We start from the raw sequence: 20,875 nt of genomic DNA on the forward strand, positions 1-20,875 counted from the left end.
GAGTTTAAGAAGAGGATCTGCATATGGTGATAAGATGAGGTAAGGTTCGGTTCCTATTTTCTTGTTATGCAATGCAACCTTACCTCTTTCTCCTTGCACCAACAACGAAACAGTGAAAGCCCTCCTTATCAAATTGAAGAATTGGGATTATAATGTATATATAATTTTTTTAGGGCCTTCTCTTTGTTTTTGTCCATGGCACACTTACTTTTTACCCTCTGTTGTTTAATTACTAGCCTATTTCTTTTTGTTCCTACTTGAGCTTACTGTTTGCTTGGTTCAAAAAAGTTCTATTTTCATGCTCAGTTTGTAGTCTTGATATGCTTTATCTTTCTTTCTTTCTTTCTTTCTCTCTTTAAACCTCTCATAGCACTTTACGTACCTTGAGTCACCTAATCTGCGTACATACATATATGTGTCCATGTATCCCTATATTTATGTGTATATAGAATACATGGACTCTAAGAATGATGGGCACCTCCATAGCCAGGTGGACAGGAGCGGCAGTGCATAGCACACGCTTCTTGATTAGACCGGGGTTCGAGCTCGTGACCACCAAATACGAAGGATGCGGAAAGGTCAGGGAATGACCACCTCATATCCCCGGAGCAATATGGCCTTAGTTGCTAATGCTCCTAAAAACCAAATAACAACAACTCTAAGGATGCAGTACTGGATTGCATCTTGTATATATGCAATAGCTTGTAGTGGAGGGTTCGAACACTAGATCTGTCAATCCATGTAATCCCAGAGGTAGGCAAAGTCACTTTTATGTTCAGTGATCCATTCACCTGTGCCATCAGGGAATTCACCATGAAGGGGTATATCTGATCAGCCACTATGAATAAGTAGTTTTTGGAATTAAGAGTGGTCTAGGAGGCATAAGTTTCCCAAGAGATTCTCAGAAAAACATCCCCATACCAAAACACTGCTGCCACCTGCCTGTTTCTGTTGGACCAGGACATCACAGTGATTCCTTTCTGCAGTTTGTCACCATACTAGCCATCTACTGTCCATATGTCATAGTAGGAATAATTCATTGGAATAATTCACAGCCGATAATCACCAATAACATAAAGTTTGCACTATTCAGATGCAAACTTTATATGTTATTGGTGATTATTGGCTGTGAGCATGGGTACCTTGACTGGGTGCCTACTCCTATATGTAGGAGGCTTTGTTGGATCATCATTGTAAAAACACTGCTGGTCATCCTCTGTTAAAGGCCATGATCAGTCATTCCACTGTTTTCCATCTATCTGCTAACAGAAGGTGCCCCGGTACCATTTTGGCAGTCTGGGTACACAGTGTTCTTATTGCTTTGATCTAGCGTTTATTAGAGTGATCTTAGTGTTTCCAATAAGAGACTTCTTATTACTGTGCAGTGACTACTACTGACTGGTTGGGCTCACTTCCACGCAGTCCGGGGTGGGCGACCGGCGGACTCCTGGTCGGTTAAGTAGGCCTTGATCGACGGACTGTTGTCTGTCAAAAGTGAACAGTGCAGTGCGGGACTCTCTTGGAATCGAACATTGTGTTTCCTTAAGACTATATATCCATATATAACTATGTATACTTTTTCAAAGTACTGTTGCAAAAGTCTGTATCTTACTTAAAAGAACTGACCATGTCTGTGAGCCAAGGACCAAGCTAAGCTTGAAGACATCGGACGGTGAGACGATGGAAGTTGTTGATCCTTGTGCTTCTGGTACTGCGGACGGCAGCGTTGGAGGCTCAGGTCCAGTAATGACTCAAGTAGTGCTCGACCATTTGCCTGGAGATCTTGTTGAGGTCTACATGGATAGTGACTTATCTAACGATTCAGCGGTTGTCTAGTCAACCCAGAGAACTGCCGTGAAATGGCTCAGACAGGACTCCTCCGATGACGAGGAAGATTCACAGGAAAACTTCAAAGACATGAAAGTTGTGCATCAGCGACTCCACGACTACATGTTCAACAACTCGAACAAAGTCAACAGAGCGGCCATGTACGCCATTCGGCTAATGTGGGACCAGCTGGAAGCCAAGGCTATCGAAGTGTATGCCGAGAACCAGTCACTAAAGGCGATGTTGAAGAAGAGTCAGTCCTCTGTCAACGGTGCGCCCACGTCGTACACTGTTGTGTGGAGCTTGAAGAGCATAGCTCCTAAGAAGACAGAAGTACACGCCGTTCTGATAAAGTCTGACTCAGACACTCTAAAGGCCAGTGAGGCCGTGAAACAGATCATTTTGCAGTCTGTGAAGCCTGTTCTGAAGAGCATAAACGTTCGTCTCCGGTGTCCTTTATAGTTCTCGTCGTATGAGAACTATAAAGGACACCGGAGTTGTGCTAAAGGTGGCCAGCAAAGAGGACGCCCAAAGGGTACTAAACTGTGAGACAATAAAAGCAAAAGGCTTGAAAACCGAGGTCCCCAGTAAACGCCTCATCATCTACGACGTAGATGACGATGTCGAGAAAGAAGATTTCCTGTCAGGGTTGTACGAGCGGAACTTCAGTTCGTGTGGTGTTAGTAAAGCTCATTTCCAGCAGAGTACTTTGATTCGGTCCATGGCGAAGGTCGCGAACAAGGACACAAAGATCTGGATCATCGAGGTTCCCACAGACTTGCGGAATATCTTGATCAAGAAGGGCAGAGTGTTCTTGCACTGGTTGTCCTACAAAGTCCGTGATATCTACTTCACAGTGAAGTGTTTCAAGTGTCTCGCCTTTGGGCACCTAGCGAGGAACTGTAAATTCAAGGCTGTGTGTGGTCATTGTGCCGGAGAAGGCCACTTTTTCAAGGAGTATCCCAAGAAGGCCGAGAAGCCAACTTGTTTTAACTGTAAAAAGCGAGGTAACACCTCTGACCATTCTGCTCGCAGTAGAGATTGTCCCATCTACAAAAGTTATTTAGAACAGATAAAGAGTAAAGTTGTTATGGGTAGTACACCTGTAACAGCTTTTACCGAAGGGTTCAGCGTAATACAGATCAATGGTCAGAGATCGTATCCAGTGGATCTACAGTTGGCCGAATGCTCCAAGAAAGAAAAATGTGACTGTATCCTTTTACAAGAGCTGTACATGGCGAATGATAAGGTTCGTGGATATCCCCTTGATTATAGGGTTGTTCAGTCTGGTCAGGGTTGTCAGGCCGCGATAGTCATCTGCAACAGAGATCTGGTGGTTACCCAGTTGCAGAAGCTGTGCTCCACGCACTGTATTTGTGCGGATTATTGGCTCATTTGGCAGAGTGTACTTGGTTAGTATTTACGCCCGGTATTGGGAAGAACCACAGGTTTATCTGCAGTACATAGATGAAATATGTGCTGTATTAGCAGGAAAGAAAATTCTCATAGGCATAGATGCCAATGCCAAGTCATAAAAGCTGGGGTAGTACAAATTCCGACTATAGAGGACTACTCTTCTAAGATTGTAAACTGGCGAATAGACTCGAGATTCTAAATGTCCCTAACCAACCTTGTACCTTCTCTACACTGCAAGGCAAGTCTAACATCGATATCACGGTTTGCACTGGTAATTTAGTCAATGAAATCACGGGGTGGTCCGTGGAGGCCGATTCGTCGACTGGTGATCACCGGGTCTTACGATGTGAGATCCGTCCGTTTGAACGCAGAACTGTCAATTGTGACATGGATAGATTTGTGGTGAGCACTGCTAACTGGAGGAGGTTTAAGTCAGTCTTAACCAATGTAACTGCCAATGAAGCCTGGAGACAGCGTTGGAGTCGTAGCCTGGAGGCCCAAAGAGTTTCCTTAATTACTGAGCTTCTTCAGAAGGCTTGTATTGTTTCCATGAGGAGAGGACAGAATAGAACGACGTCTGTTCCCTGGTGGTGCGGGGAGTTAAACAGACTCAGGTGCCTTGTCAACCAGACTCGCAGAAAGTTTCAGTGAGCCAGACGGTCAGTCTACGAACCTAGATGACTACTGGGAGTGTTACACTACGGCAAAGAGAAACTATACCAAGGTGATTTGCGACTGCAAGCAGAAGGCTTGGCAGGACTTTGTCTCTGACAGAGGCAACTCGAATCATTGGAGACTGCCGTACTGGTGGGTTATGGATAAGGTTAGACTTGACCAGGTTCAGCATTCGGTTTTCGGGGGATTGAGCGAGTCTCAGACCTGGAACGATACGATGCTTACGGTTCTCTGTATGCTTTTCCCTCATTGATGATGTCAATGGTGAAATGGCAGAGCAAACTGCTATTCATTTAGCTAACCAGGATGGTAGTTCTGGCACATCCAGCAAGATGTTTACCCTAGCTGAACTTGAGTGGGCCATTATGCGCATGAGAAATCACAGGGCTCCTGGCAGTGATAATATTTCAACGGAGGTCTTGAAGGAATTTTTCCAGCAATGTCCTGACTTATTGCTGTCGCTTTACAACCAATGCCTTGAAGAGAGCACCTTTCCACAGAGTTGGAAAGAAGCTAGACTCATTGTTCTCCTGAAGGGAGACGATCGTGAGAGGACTGACCCCGTCTTCTTACAGGCCCATTGCTTATCTGTTCTTGGAAAGACGTTTGAAAGGCTCATAATAAATTGCTTAAATAAAGTGTACAGAGACAAACACCAGGAGTCAGACCGGCAGTTTGGCTTCAGACAGGGCCAATCAACTGAGGACGCTGTGGTGAAACTTCTGTCACTGATTCGTTGCTCTGAGAGCAAGTACGTCCTGGGCATTTTCCTTGATTTCAAGGGGGCTTTTGACCGCCTATGCCGATTGAGGCTTGTGGACTGTCCGAGTGATATCTACCGTCTCTTGCGTAGCTACTTTCATGATCGGAGAGTGGTGGTTTATAACTGCTTCGAGAAAGTTTGTCACACGGTCTCCAGAGGGGTTCCACAGGGGTCCATCATTGGTCCTTTCATGTGGAACTTTGTCTTGGACGAGTTATTAAACCAAGTCTGGAATGGTGTGGAGATCGTAGCTTACGCAGATGATGTTGCCGTACTGGTGTGTGGTAATGCCCGATTAGAACTGGAACAAAAAGCCAGTTGGGTTTGAGCAAGATACAGACTTGGGCCTCAGTTCAGAAGCTAATGATATTGCCGACGAAGTCGCAGAGCATGATGCTTAAAGGACTTCTTAGTCCGAACGGACATCCCACGGTAAGCCTTGGTGGGCTCTCCTTAGGTTTTGCTCCAGTGATCAAGTATCTGGGAGTCAATCTCGATCAGAGACTGAGTTTTATTCCTCATGCGAAGTTCTTGAGGGATAAGATTAAAAAGCTGTATGGGAAACTGAGGAGAATAACCCGAGCTGACTGGGGTATCAAAGGATGGAACTTAGACATCCTGTATAAGTGCCTCTTTGTTCTCATTATTACCTATGCCTGTGGAGCCTGGTGTCAGGCAATTGACAGGTGTGTCGTGAAGCGACACTTGATGGCGGCTCAGCGATTCGCGCTGCTTTGCGTGACCAGAGCCTGCCGCACTGTCTCCACAGAAGCCGTACAGATCATCGCTGGTGCAGTGCCAGTTGACTTAGTAGTTCTCGAGCGACTCCTAAGATACTGAACCAAGAATAACTTACCCACGGAGTTGATGGGTGTCCATTGTTGCCCTGATCCAGGAAGAACTTACGGCAGACCCGACTGGAAGGAAGAGGGCAAGCGTATATTGCAAGAGGTCCATCAGCTCTGGCAAGAGCAATTGGGCGACATCCTCAAAGGGCAGAGTGATGTTTGAACTATTGCTTGACGTTTCGAAGTTCGAACAGATACAGAGGTGGCCTAAGCTTGGAGTCTTTCAAGCTATGGTTGTTACTGGACATGGACTTCGGTTGCGACTACATCAACTAGGCCTCGCAGACAGTGATCGCTGTCATTGCGGGCAGGCTGAGGATAGTCAGCATGTAATTTTTCAATGTCACTGGTATGACATACCAAGGTGAAGGCTTTTTAGCCGGTTAGGGGTTTCCTCTCCCCATGAAATGAAAAGGCTTTTTGCCGATGAAAATATATATAAAGTTTTCTTGACGTATCTTAAAAATGTGAATATCATTCGTAGTTTTCAGGGCACTACTTGAACCGATGGGTTCACTTTATCCTCGCATGCTTGCGGATGTTAGCATTGTGTTGCAGCTGTTTGTCGTTGCTTATTTAGTTTTGTATTATATGTACATGGTACTTTTAGACTTCTAAATTGATGTATAAAACTTTTTGACTTCTAAATTGATGTAGTTTTTAGATTGTGGTTTGATCAAAGCAGTCTGAATTCTATGAACTTAGAGCTAAATCTAATGGATGAATTTCACACTGAGCAATGTATATAGCACAGGTATATACAGGGTGTTTCAGTTAAACGTTTCAGAACTTCTAAGAGGGGTAGGGTACATCCTGACAACTCGAAATCATATAGCAATGTGGGGTCGGAAATGCTTTCCTGAAGCAGTGTTGTACACAGAAGCACCATAAAGAAAAGAGACCGTAAGTGAGAAATCGTTTTAATAATACATGAAAAGAAGCAAAAGGTACATGGATTAAAGTAAGTGTTCGAAGTTTCTTCCACGGGCTACAATGCACGCCTCACATCTCCGACGCATGGACAACCGAACATTCTGGAATACTCCAGGCGAATTTCGAATTTCTTCGGCAGCTACTGCGATTCTTGCAACCAGCTCCTCAGCATTGTCAACAGGGGTGTCATAAACTAGCGATTTCATATGACCCCAGAAATAAAAATCAAGACATGATAGGTCAGGTGACCGAGCAGGCCAACGCACGGGACAACCATGTCCGATCCACTGTTGACCAAATGTGACATCCAGGTAGTTACGAACATCTCCGCTATAATGGGCAGGGGCTCCATCGTGTTGGAACCACATTGTCTGTTGCGTCGATGCAGAAATCTGTTCATCTCTCAAAAGTTGTGGCAATACTTGCTGCAGAAAGATCAAGTAGATAGGTCCGGTTAGACGACAGGGTAACAGGTAAGGTCCGATGAGGTGATCTCCCATAATACCGGCCCATACATTGACCGAAAATCGAATCTGTGCTGCACGACGTCGTATTGCATGCGGGTTCTCGACCGCCCAGATATGGTCGTTATGCGTGTTGAAAATTCCTTCCCTTGTGAAGGATGCCTCATCGGAAAACAACACTTCAGCAGGAAAAAGGGGATTTGTAGCACATTTTCCAAGGTACCACTGTGCGAAAGCAATACGAGGTGCATAATCCTCCGGTTGCTGTGTCTGGACACGCTGCCTGGAGTATTCCAGAATGTTCGGATGTCCATGCGTCGGAGATGTGAGGCGTGCATTGTAGCCCGTGGAAGAAACTTCGAACACTTACTTTAATCCATGTACCTTTTGCTTCTTTTCATGTATTATTAAAACGATTTCTCACTTACGGTCTCTTTTCTTTATGGTGCTTCTGTGTATAACACCGCTTCAGGAAAGCATTTCCGACCCCACATTGCTATATGATTTCGAGTTGTCAGGATGTACCCTACCCCTCTTAGAAGTTCTGAAACGTTTAACTGAAACACCCTGTATATTAAATTTGTGATTGAATAAAATAAATATTTTTTATTCTAAGAAAACATTTTCACTGATGAAATTCATACGAGTATATTGTTAAAAGTTTCGTAGCATCTCTTGCCCTGTATTATATATAGTATCATTATTTTTTTTTTTTAGAAAAAAAGTTTTCTTCATTGCAGTGAACTATGAAAGTCGATTCCTTTTGGATAATGAACACCTCTTCTATTTTCAATAGATATTGTAATCATCTGTTAAGTGAAGAGCTAGATTCATTAGTTAGTCATTTGTTAAAGGAGCTGATCAGATTCCAAGACAGAATGCATCAAAAAGATCCAGTTAAGGTAACTAATATTACACATACATGTTTATATATATATAGCTGGTTATAATTAAACTATGTCATTTTGTAGGCTGAAAAGTTCTAGCATTTTTCGCAGTGCTGACAATTGAATGGACAACATACAGACTATGCAGAAACAAAAAGCACACAAAAAAAACTTTCAGAAGTGGGCATACAGGCCCACATAATATAAAAAGCAGCCTTTGCAGTTTTTCTATAAAATTTAGAGAAAATATGTCTTTTTTGCAATTTTTTGAATGCTTACTATTTTTTTAAGATTCTTAATAGCTTATTTTCAAATTCAGATTTATATTCACTAGATTCCACTGTGTTTTTCAAATTCACAATGGAATCTAGTGCAAAAGCATAATTTCCTCTATATTAAAAGATCAAACTAAGTTTGCTACGAATGCATCAAACATCTCATATTGTGAAGAAGATACCAGACTTACACTATCAATAAATAACACTGCTCCCTAAGAAGAAGAATATTGCTGTTTATTTTTAACGAATGCCCTAAACTAGTTTGTCTACTGTAGGTTTTTGTGTCACCTGGTAATTTATATGTATACCCTGCATCCTTCTTCTCTGCCACAAGGCTCATCAGTAAATCTGACATCCATTTACATCTAAGCCTTGAACAGTATCTCTTAGTTGGTATAATCCCATATCAATACCCTATGATCACTGCCAAATCTTAATGCATGAATGGTTGCTGCTAATAATCAGATCAAGAGTATTATTTTCTCTTGTTGCCTGTCTAACATGCTGCTGTAGAAAACATTCATCTGATAAATCTACAAAAGTCTTGCTGCTGTGTGAGTGACCAATCACACTGTCCATTCAATATCTGGAAAGTTAGTCCCCCATTATAAGACATTCTGATTTTCTGGCCCACTCTGTTTGTCTGTTATACTCATCATAGTCATTAGGCCATAAAATAATTAGGCATAATATAATACATTCCTCTCATTTTTGTTTTCCCAGTGCTTATGTCACATTAAACTGACTCAGTATTGTGCTGGCCACCCATGTCAACTGGATAGACTGTGTTACATTTATGTGCTTTTTTTAACTAAAAGTGCACCCCCCCCCATCCTCTCTGTATTATACACTATGCATTCCATATTCAAATTCAACTTCCTTGAGTAATGAATACTACAACAGTGGCTGGAGAAGTCAACTTCAGATTTTTCTAAGCAACTTTGAAGACCATGTAAATAACAAATTCACCAGCTTAAACAACTAAACAAAAATAATGACCACTACTAATTTTAAACAAAAGTTAACAAGAAAAGTTTTAAGCAATAAGGAAAATTCTACTTAGCAACTTCCAAAAAAACTATCTGACGAAAACTGTTTGCATTTGATGACTTGACCAGTACTTCAAATTTGTCAAATTTATTTATTATGCTTCTTTCATCACTGTTCACAATTATAAATGCATCTGTTTTTACTCTTAGTAACCCTAACACAGCCCATGTATTTGCTTGTTCCATAAGGACCCCCCTCCCCCAGCAGTCCTTGAAATCCCTGATACCTTGTTTTCCAGGCCACAACATGTTCCAATAGAAGCATTGCAAGAATCACTTACATCTCTGCTGCAGGCAGAGGTGTAAGATTAATCTATTAATCTGTGTATCCTCCCTAGCTAGCAGTTTTCTGCCCCAACTAGCACTGCTTCAATAGCATCTCTTCCTAAATAGAATAGGTGCAAAATAATTTTGCACCTCTTCTATTTAAGTTTATCCCACCCCTGTAAAAATAGGAAACTTAAAGACACAGGCCATGCTGGGAAAAATTCTGCATTGTGAGCTTTGCACAGTCTTTTCAAGGCTGAATTATTGACAAGGCACTCATCGTGTACTCCTTCCTATCATGTCTGGGTAGTGTTACAGATGCATTCAATATCAATTCAAACTCACAGCTTTTTTTTTTTTCAACATTGCCCTGTATTTTTTAATTAAATCTTCAGATCTTCTACTTTTAATATTGTTAGTACAACACTATTACCTTTTATGCTCTTAAAAGATGATAGCTACCCTACAAAATCATCAACTTTAGGCCACCGGGCAGACATGTGAAGGCAGAACTTGACAAACATTTGGAGCGAGGGGATGGGTGAAATAAGATTTTTTTTTTTTTTTTTTTTGGCTGATGCTATATAAGCTTGCTTTCTTGCATCATGTGCCAATGCTAATGCTAACATTAGGAAAGTACTGGGAGAAAGAATACTCTATCTAGTATTACTAATGGCAAATAATGCAAGAAAGCAGGCTTATAAAGTATCAGCAAAAAAAAAAAAAAAACATATACTCCCCACATCACCTGTCCATTCCCTCCAACAGTTTTTCTAGTTCTTTCTTGAATTTATTCAATCTATCCACTTCCACAACAACAGATGGAAGTTTGTTCCAACAATCAATCAACCAACCTTGCATTTGATATAGAAAAAACTGAGGGTTTTGAAAATCATTACAGAATAATTCTTGAATAAAATTAGATACAGCTGTACATATTAGAAATAGTTGCCATGTAAGTTTATGAATTTTGATATTTATTGGTATTTGCTGAACTCAGTAAATATGAAATGTTATTCTGGACAAAGATATAGATAGGAGAATGGAGCTTCCATCTCATAGAGTGGAAGATCTCCATTCTTCTCCCAGACTGCAATCCCATTAAGGAAACTTAATGGTTGCTGGAACGAGTACAGAGAAGAGCAATAAGATTAGTGAGGGTTGCTCTTATGAAGAAAGGCTTAAGTTTTGCAAATTACAGAGTCTGGAGACTAGGCACCTGCGAGGTGATCTGATGGGATTCTTCTTCTTGCTCAGAATAATTGCCCAAGAGGGCATAAATTCAAATTGAGGAAAGACAGTTGTAGGATAGATGTACGAAAGTTTGCCTTTAGCCACTGGGAGGTTGATTGTTGGAACAAACTTCCATCTGTCATTGTAGAAGTTGTTAGCTTAAATAGATTCAAGGCAGAACTAGACAAACATTTGAAGCAAGTGGATGGGTGAAATGAGAACGTTTTTTTTTTTTTTTTTTGGCTGATGCTGTATAAGCTTGTTTTCTTGCATCATATACCTTTACTAATGCTAATACCCTGGTCCTGTTCCACGAGTTCTTTTTGCACAATGCATTTCCTGTTTCCCTTGACAGTAGGCGCCTCCGTAGCCAGGTGGGAAGGAGCAACAGTGCATAGCACACGCTTCTTGATTAGACCAGGGTTCGAGCCCGTCACCACCAAATATGGAGGATGTGGAAAGGTCGGGAATGACCACCGCATATCCCCCAGCAATATGGCCTTAGTTGCTAATGCTCCCAATAACAAACAACAATCCCTTGACAGTTGAGATACCAATTATATTTGCTTCCTGTGGGACCAAGAATCTCTATTATGGAGGATGTTATTGTGTTGCCTGATATTGGATCATGGCTCAAGCACTGGACTGAGAAGCTTGATGGGTTCCTCTTGTAATTATTTGAAAGCATCAATCCTATTCTTCAAGTCAAGAGTGCTGAATTTGTGCTTTGCATCCTTATGCTCTTTGCAACAAATGCACACAAAGGCATCCCCATCCATGGTTGTATCATGTCCTGCTAAAAGTAGCTTCACAAAGATGTAATGCATATAATATAGTCTTGATTCACTGGAGAACTCTCCTGAGGATTTTTATCCTGAATCAAAGCATTCCTGCTACTTTGATCCTGTTGCTTTGCTACTGTAGTCTAAGGCATGATTTTAATTTAATTTTAAAATAAAATTAAAACCAAGAGATATGAAAATAATAACACTACGTTAATCCCATGTATTTGAAGGCAGTACAAACTACACTTGTGATACAGTTATGTTATAAAGGCACATCTGTATCGCAATAAGTCTGTATTGTATGGACCTAATAAGAAATACTTCTGATACTGTTTACACTCCCCTAAAACTACATTTGAAAACCACCCGAGTAGCCCTGTATGTTTCCTATATGAATACTGCAACAGTGGTGGAAGAAGTCTACTTCAGATTTTTCTAAGCAACTTTGAAGACCAAGTAAATAAATTTATGAGCTAAATACAAATATCAGATATACAAATACAAATATCACAATTAATCAGCTAAATACAAATAATAACCACTACTGATTTTAAACAAAAGTTAACAAGAAAATATTTTTAAGCAATAAAGAAAATTACGCTTAGCAGCTCCCAAAAAACAATTTCACAAAAACTTGCCTCGACTGCATTGTGTGCAACCCAACCAAAAAAGATTTGCTGCAATGCACAGTAGACAACTAAAGATCAGAACTCCTTTATGCTTGCCTTTCATGCACTTCTCAGAATGCTTTCACACTGTTTTTTGCTCTACTTCTTTTCTCATCAAGATTTAGTTTTGCTGTATTTCAATAGCCGTTAAATGCAGTGTGAGCATTATTAAACTTTGAAAAAGATGTTACATTACCTGATTTTGGTCATCAGCAAGCTCGATGTACCTCTGACACAGGTGCTGCAGCAATTGTGTCAGGGGGCTGTGACCTCTCTGTCCCCTGTGTGGGTTCATCACTGGCCTGAAGTAACATAGGGATCATGTGAGATATTGCAGGGTCAAGTCTGAATCAACCAGACATGCATGAGGAGAACACTCCTTACCTGTTTTATTTTCTGTGGAGACACATCAACAGAGAAAGGATTTCAAGAAAGCTTTTATTATATCAACAGTAAATAGATAAATAAAGCTCTCAGTTACAAAATGATTAAATCTGGCAACCTACAGATAAACTCTAATTATCCCCACATCTCTCATACAAGACATCCCAGCCCAGATTCTAATTGTGCATTCTGCTGTAGTGAAATGATAAAGCTAGTGATAATATGTACTTTGTTACATAATAGAATGTAATCACTTTGTTGTTTTAATTATAAAATATTTTATTTATATTAAATAGTAGTTTGAAGTGAGTTATTTGTTTTGTATAATTTAAATTTTCCAGGCCCATATAAAGCGCAGATTAGTGTATGGCCTAAAAGAGGTTACAAAATATCTCAGAGTTCATAAAGTTAAATGCATAATTGTTGCTCCTGATGTGGAAAGAATTAAGTCAGAAGGTGAGAAGAATTTTTTTTCCGCTTATTTGTTTACATTTATTTAAATTTAAAAAAAAATTTAGATTGCTATTTTGTAATTGACTTTTGATGTTTTTGTAGGTGGACTGGATGATGCTCTTGCCACAATAATTAAGCTCTCTGAGGAATACAGTGTGCCATTAATTTTTGCTCTTCGCAGACGTGGCTTAGGTAAAGTTTGTATGAAAAAAGTCCCCATTAGTTGTGTTGGCATTTTCAACTATAGTGGTGCTGAGGTAAATAACATTAAGCTACTTTTAATAAAGCTGCATAGGTAGTCACTATAATTTTACTATTAAAGTTACCCTTTCTTATGTATTAGTTTCTGTGTATAAAAATAATTTTTTGTTTTTCATCCAATGGTGACACCTTATCTAATTGATTCTTCAGCAAAATATCTATTGCACATTAATTGCCATTTCAGGATTATTGGCTGCCTTCTCTCTCTCTCTCTCTCTCTCTCTCTCTCTCTCTCTCTCTCTCTCTCTCTCTCTCTCTCTCTCTCTCACACACACACACACACACACACACACACGGAGCCGACCGGGCTAGCCGAGTGGGTAAAGTACCTGCCCGGCAACCCAAAGGTCGCGGGTTCGATTCCCGCCTCGGGCTTGGATCAAAGTACTGCAAAAACCTTGGGAGGTGCAATATGGCCACAGAAGCCGATGCGCCAACAACTACCAAATCAATCAAATCACACACACACACACACACACACACACACAGTGTTTTCCAGGCAGTTGCCAATACTTTTATGGAATTCAGGTACTCTTTGTATTATGTTTAATTATTGTATAAAATGATTTCTTGTCTCGTTTATTATTATTATTTTGTTACTTATTTGACAAAGCATTAATACATGTACATACAAATTGGCTTTATAGATTTGTAAAAAAAAAAATGTAACTAAATAATAATTTTATGCTTATAATGTTTTTTCTTCTTTTCAGTAGAAGTAATAAAAGTTTTGTTTTGTTGGAAGGAAAAAAAAATTACATTTAATAATTATTGCTGTCCATTAGTAAAAAGGTCTAATATATTCATATACAAGTAGAATTCAAAGGAACTAAAAAATCCTATTTCAGATCAGACATTACAGTAACAATTGGTAGTGTTACTACCACAGTGGGATTAAATTAAAAATTTAAAGAAGCCATGGTAACGTTTTTATGAGCTTTGCGATGGATTGTATAATTCTTTCTCCTCGGGAAAGAGTGTGTCACTGTCCATTTTGTATAATATCGTTATTGTTAATACAATTATTTATAAACAAAAACAAAGTACTATTTAATACTGCATGATTTAACAAACAGTTTGTAGGGCATTAAAGGCATAGGGAATATCAGATTAAAATATTGCACTTTCTCAACATATAAAATGGGAAGTTTTTTCATTGCAGTTAGTATCTGACACTCGATACATTTTGTAAAACTCACAGAAAAGAAACAATTGTCAGGTAAGTGGCCCATTTCCAAAAATAATTTTTTAAAGGAAAAAAGGAGAGTTAACCATTTTTAAATGATGTATCACACATTTACATCAGTCTACATCAGTCCTTTTAACTCTTTTAGCTCGTTCCATCAATGCTTTGTCATAAATGTAGATTTGGCCAAATTGTGGAATGTCTCTAACGGACGTTAAACTCGTCGTTCCTTTCACCATAGCACTTCCTTGTATTCACATCTTATAAGGGCCACCACCTTGAAAGTCTGTGTTTTCAGCAATAAAAGATGCAAAGGTGTAAAGATTGTTATAGACTCGGAAGTGTCTCCCTTTTTCTGTGTTGTCAAACAACAAAGTCTTTAAAGCATCTGGATAGGTATCTGCCATCGGTAAACATACCTTCTCTCTGTGACAACATGAATGTGTGGCTCTTCAGAGTTTGCTGTGAAAAGATAATCTGCTGCAATGTTGACATTCATCTATCATATCACCTAAATCGCAATATGATACTTCAGTGATTTCTTCACAAGGTGAAGAAATCACTGAAGTATCATATTGCGATTTAGGTGATATGGTAGATGTGAAGATCTTACGTTACATCTGAGTTGTTTAATGGTTCACTGAGTTTTGGCCTATTTTTTGTCCATATTAGCTATGCTTCCTGTAGCATTGATTTTCCACTTGCTCTGTCATCGTTGAACTTATTCTATGATTAGTTCATAACCTTTTGGCAAGTTTCTCTCCCAAATTTCCATGAAGACTCATGACGGCATAATTTTCTCTTGGAATTGGTGATTGCCAGTCGTGGCATTGTGTTAATTACTACATTAGTATGTATAATTAGCAAATCAAATGTCATGGATTCCAGACACACCTGTTGAAATGCACTGATCAATATTTAATCAGGAAATGACCTATGTAAAGCATGAGCAATATTGTTGCATCCAAAAGAGCAGGACTAAAATATTTACAAATTATACAGATATTTAAAATATTTACAAAATACTAAACTATTTACAAATATACAAACTATATTGGGTTCCTTCATCAGCTTACATTACTATTTGACAGTGAACCACGTGCACGAGGTTGGTGAATATTATGGAGGCAGTTATGGCTTGAATAATTTGCCCCACCCTCTTCTCCCATTGGCTGAATAAATATCACTAGGAGGAAAACTTTTTTAATGTATAGAGAGATAATGACAATCTTGACTAAAATCCAGAAGAAATAAAAATTTCCAGTGAACCTTAAAAGAAACTTAAACCAAAAGAGCTGGCAGGTCTGCAGTCTTCATATATTCTTTGCTAGGGAGAACCTTTCTGCACAAAAATTATGTACTGCAATAAAAAAAAATGTTACACAAAGATTAAATAAAAAATTGGCAGAAAATATAATACTGACAACTAAGTATTATGCTTCTTGTGCTCCTTCTATTGGAACACTGAGCAACCAGGAAAACAAGATATCGGAGAGATGCATAATTTGAATATGGAAAGTATGTTTAAAGAAAGAACAGGATGGGGTGAAGAGTTATGCCCTTGGTTGGGAATAACATGTACCTTAAAGCAGTACACTCATTTGACGTAGGTGAACCTTGTAATGGTGTGACATAAGCACTGGAAAAACAAAAAATGAGGATAGGGGTATGTTATAGGCCAAGTGACAATTATGTGTATGATAAAGAGCCATACAAACAAATAGAGTGGGCCAGTAAATCAGAATGGACTATTTTAACTTTCCAGATATTGACTAGAACTTGTGGGCTGGCCACTCACACAGCAGTAGAACCATTCCTATTTATTAGATGACTGTTTTCTACACAAGATCTTTGAGCAACAAGAGAAAGCAGTACACTTGATCTTGTAAAAATTACAGCAGATGTGATTATCAGTAGTGACTCTTCATGTATTGAGAACCTGCAGATAAAAGAACTATTAGGTGGCAGCAATCACAGTATATTAATCTGGAATTTATGTTAAGATGCAACTACTGTCCAAGGATAAAGCAAAGGATTTTTGCTTTTGTAAAAGTGACTACACTGAGCTCGGGCAGTTTTTAAATTAGGTACAGTGGAGCCAACTGATCATGTTACCAATAGCAAATTCAAAGTACGAAGCATTTCAAAAAGTAATTGTTAGAAGCTGCTAATTTTGACTAATGGTGATCCTATTCTGATTATTGACAAACAATAAATATTTTGCAACTATATTCATGCATGAAGGAATATTTAGGGATGTGTACATCAGAAGCATGGCAACTTATAACTGGGAGCTGAATGATTTTGTGATAACTGAGAGGAAAGTGGAACAGAAATTGTTGAGGCTAAAAGTAAATTAGGCATCTGGGACTGATGGAATCTGCTGAATTGTATTAAAACAAGCAGCAAAAGAGGTAAGTGAACCGTAAGCCATAATTATGAGAGCATCCTTGGATTAGAGATGTGCAAATTCATAAAGAGGAATCAAAGCAAGAGTGAATAACTGTACACCTGTAAGCTTGACTCCTGTTCCAGGAAAAATAATGGAGTCAGTAATCAAAGAAGTAATGTAGGGGCATCTTGACAAGAACACAGTTAGATGGCACTTACAGCATGGATTCATTTTTTCTTAATGGATTGCAGTACTTTTTATGTTTTAAAACAAAAAATTAAGAATTTTAAAAGACATTTGTTTTTCACCTTTTATTTTAAAAAATACAAAAAAAAATAAAAAAATAAAAATTAATTCTGCTGAAACTTGCAATAAAATTTTAGATATAAAAAAGCAACAATTTCTTATTCTCTTCCTTTTGTCAATTTAAAAACCCTTAATATGTTCACTGCTGGAATGCAAACTTGTGTCCAAATGAACACTACAGATTTTGTGCCTTAGTGCAAATATGTGTCCATTCAATTGTGGTCAATAAATGAGTGCTGTAAAACGAAAGGCATATAAAATGAACACCTAAACAATATTGGCATGCTGAATTAAACATTGGCTATTGTATTATAGCTGGGATGCAGTCTCTCCTGTTAACAGGAGAGACTGCTTCTACAAGGATGGGATACACTTAAATAGAAAGGGTGTAAGAATATTTGCTGATATTATCGAGGCAGTGTTAGGTGGAGCAGAAAATTGCTAGCTTGATGGGATACAAGGACTAATAGATTAACAGTAGCCACTGGCAGAGGTGAAAGTGATTCTTGCACTGCTTATATTGGAATGAGCGGCTGCCTGGAAAACAAGATGCAGGGTATTTCAGAGACTGCTGGGAGTCATTGCGGTACAAGAAAACACATGGGTTGTGTTAGAGTAGCTAAGAATAGGAACAGGTGCATGTATACTTGCGTGTACACCAATGCTAGAAGGTTGGTAAATAAATTTGATGAATTTGAGGTATTGCTCAAAACATCAAAGGCAGACACTGTTGGGATATCAGAGACATGGTGTCACACAGATATAAGGAATGCAGAACTGGAATTTGGGGAGTACAATGTGTACAGAAAGGATAGACAGGATAGGAAGGGAGGAGGGGTTATGCTATTAGTTAAGAAACATGTAAAATCCAAGGAAGTGAAGCCAGTCAACATCGCTGAGCAGTGCAGTGTCGAGTCAGTTTGGTGTGACATAAGCATTGGGAGATCAAAATTGAGAGTAGGAGTGTGTTATAGGCCTAATGGCTCTGATGAGTATAATAAGAAACTGTACAGGGAAATAGAGTGGGCCATTAAATCAGAGTGTCTTATAATGGGGGATTTTAATTTCCCAGATATTGACTGGAATTTGTGGGTTGGTCACTCACACACTAGCAAGCCTTTTGTGGATTTATTGGATGATTGTTTTCTACATCAGCATGTTTGGGAGGCAATTAGAGGGAGTAATACTCTTGATCTGATTATCAGTAGTGATTTTTCATGCATTAAGAATCTGCAGATAAAGGAACCACTAGGTGACAGTGATCGCAGTGTGCTGAAGTGGGATTTACTCAAAGAGGTAACTACCATCAGGAGTAAAGGGAAGGGTTTTTGCTTTCGTAAAGGCAACTACGATGGTCTGAGACAGTATTTAAATTCTATATTAAATTTCTTATGATGTTACCAACAGCAAATTCAAAATAGGAAGCATTCAAAGAATTTATCTTGGCTTTACATACCAACTAAGAAATATTGTTCAAGGTTTAGGCCTAAATGGATGTCAGATGAACTAATGAGACATATGGCAGAGAAGAAAAATGCATGGGATACATATAAATTAATGGGTGACATGGAAGCCTATGATAGATATAAGCTGGTCTTTAACCAAGTCAGAAAGGAGATTAGGCAGGCAAAGGCAGATTATGAAAAATCCTTGGCAAAGAATACAAAGAAAAACAGAAAAGAGTTCTTTACCTAAGTAAACTCTAGAAGGAAAGGGATGAATCAGATTGGTCCACTGGATATTGATGGTTCAACTGTTGATGATCCTGCTCAGAAGGCTAACAAACTAAACCAGTATTTTGCATCTACATTCACACATGAGGAGTTATTCAGGAAGGGGAATGCCAGAGGTGAAGTAAACTCTGGCAGTGAGCCAGATGATTTTGTAATAACTGAGAGGAAAGTCGAGGAGAAATTGTCTAGGATAAACATACAAATGTCACCCGGGGTGGATGGGATCCATCCAGTTATATTAAAGGAGGCAGCAAAGGAAGTAAGCAAACCCTTAGCCATAATTATGAGAGCTTCTTTGGACTTAGGGGAGGTACCCATAGACTGGAGATGTGCAAATATGACCCCAATCCACAAAGCAGGATCAAAGGCTGACACAAGTAATTATAGACCTGTGAGTTTAACTTCTGTTCCAGGAAAATTAATGGAGGCACTGGTTAAAGAAGCACTGCAGGATCATCTAGACAAGACTGTAGTTATAGCTCGGACACAGCATGGTTTTGTTAAGGGAAAGTCTTGCCTGACCAATTTGATTGGATACTATGATGCAGTCACAAAAGAACTGGATGCAGGGAATAACTTTGATATTATATATTTGGATCTTAGAAAGGCTTTTGATACTGTTGCACATGGAAGACTGCTGCACAAATTGGAGCAGGGTGGCATTGGAGGAAAATTGCTGCTATGGATAAAGGGGTGTTTGAGGGTGAGAAGACAGAGGGTGGTAATCAATGGACACTGCTGATCGTGGACTGATGTTATTAGTGGAGTCCTTCAATGTTCAGTATTCGGTCCATTGTTGTATTCTGTATTTATAAATGATATTGATAATGGTATATCAAGCTTAATGTCCAAGTTTGCAGATGATACTAAGGTTGGCAGGGTTGTTAAGGACACCACTGACAGTATGCTGCTTCAACAGGATCTGGAAAGGTTGAGCAGATGGGCTGAGAGGTGGCAAATGTAGTTTAACATTGACAAATGTAAAATACTACATATGGAAAACAGCAACCCCAGAGTAACATATCAACTCTGTGGTACTACACTGACAGTGGTAGAGAATGAAAAGGACCTGGGGCAGAGGCAGATTTAACGGCGGGCGCACCGGGCGCGCGCCCTGGCCCTCAACTTCTGAAGGGCCCACGCAAACCCAAACGTTATACACAAAACCCCAACAAATTAGTTGAACTAATATGTTCAACTATTAGTTCAAAACTTTGTGATTATTATTATGCTATTATTATTTATATTATACATATGTTATATTCAAATTTTATTGGAAATAAAACATTAATAGTACATAATATTTTTTATTTATTTAAAAAAATGGTTAACATGTATTTTTATTTTCCTTGTCTCTCTTTTTTTTAAGGGGCCCAATATTTTCTTCTGCGCCCAGGGCCTCAACCGACCTTAATCCGCTATTGACCTGGGGGTAATTGTGCAGGCAGATATGAAGTTTTCTGAGAAGTGCAGACGGGCTGCAAGAGTAGCTCATGGTTTCTTGTCAATGATATACAGGAATTTTTCTAGCAGAGATAAGGAGGTGATTATTCCCTTGTATAAGGCAATGTCAGGCCACACCTTGAGTACTGTATACAGGTCTGGAGGCCTCATTTCAAGAAGGATGTAGAGCTGCTGGAACGAGTACAGAGAAGGGCAACAAGATTAGTGAATAGAACAAAGGGTTGCTCTTACGAAGAAAGGCTTAAGTTTTGCAAATTAGTGTCTGGAGACTAGGCACCAGCGAGTTGATCTGATAGAGGTGTATTAGGCTTTGAATGGTTTGAGCATGCTCAATGCTGATGGGATTCTTCGTCTTGCTCAGAATAATCACCTGAGAGGGCATAAATTCAAATTGAGGAAAGACAGATGTAGGATAGATGTGCAAAAATTTGCCTTTAGCCAGCGGGTATTTGGTTGGTGGAACAGACTTCCATCCCTTTTTGTGGAAGTTGATAGCCTAAATAAATTTAAGGCTCAGCTGGACAGGTATTTCGAACGAATGGAGGGGTGAAATGGGAGTGGTTGTTTTTTTTTGGCTGATGCTGCATAAGCTTGCTTTCTTGT

The 20,875-nt window shown here is 39.3% G+C and overlaps 1 protein-coding gene across 1 annotated transcript in view; it reads left to right on the plus strand.

The window, feature by feature from the left end:
* The window catches only part of Sbp2 (SECIS-binding protein 2), a 303,049-nt gene that overhangs the window by 264,714 nt on the left and 17,460 nt on the right, over nt 1–20,875 (plus strand). Inside the window, exons 12-14 of the mRNA XM_090389376.1 lie at nt 7,723–7,828; nt 12,819–12,933; nt 13,033–13,187. Coding sequence (XP_090245502.1) covers nt 7,723–7,828; nt 12,819–12,933; nt 13,033–13,187 — 376 coding nt within the window. The remainder of the gene's footprint in view (nt 1–7,722; nt 7,829–12,818; nt 12,934–13,032; nt 13,188–20,875) is intronic.

This window comes from Mastigoproctus giganteus, unplaced genomic scaffold, assembly GCF_048544385.1.
Source record: "Mastigoproctus giganteus isolate SK-2022 unplaced genomic scaffold, ASM4854438v1 scaffold_15, whole genome shotgun sequence".
In the NCBI taxonomy this organism is placed as follows: Eukaryota; Metazoa; Arthropoda; class Arachnida; order Uropygi; family Thelyphonidae; genus Mastigoproctus; species Mastigoproctus giganteus.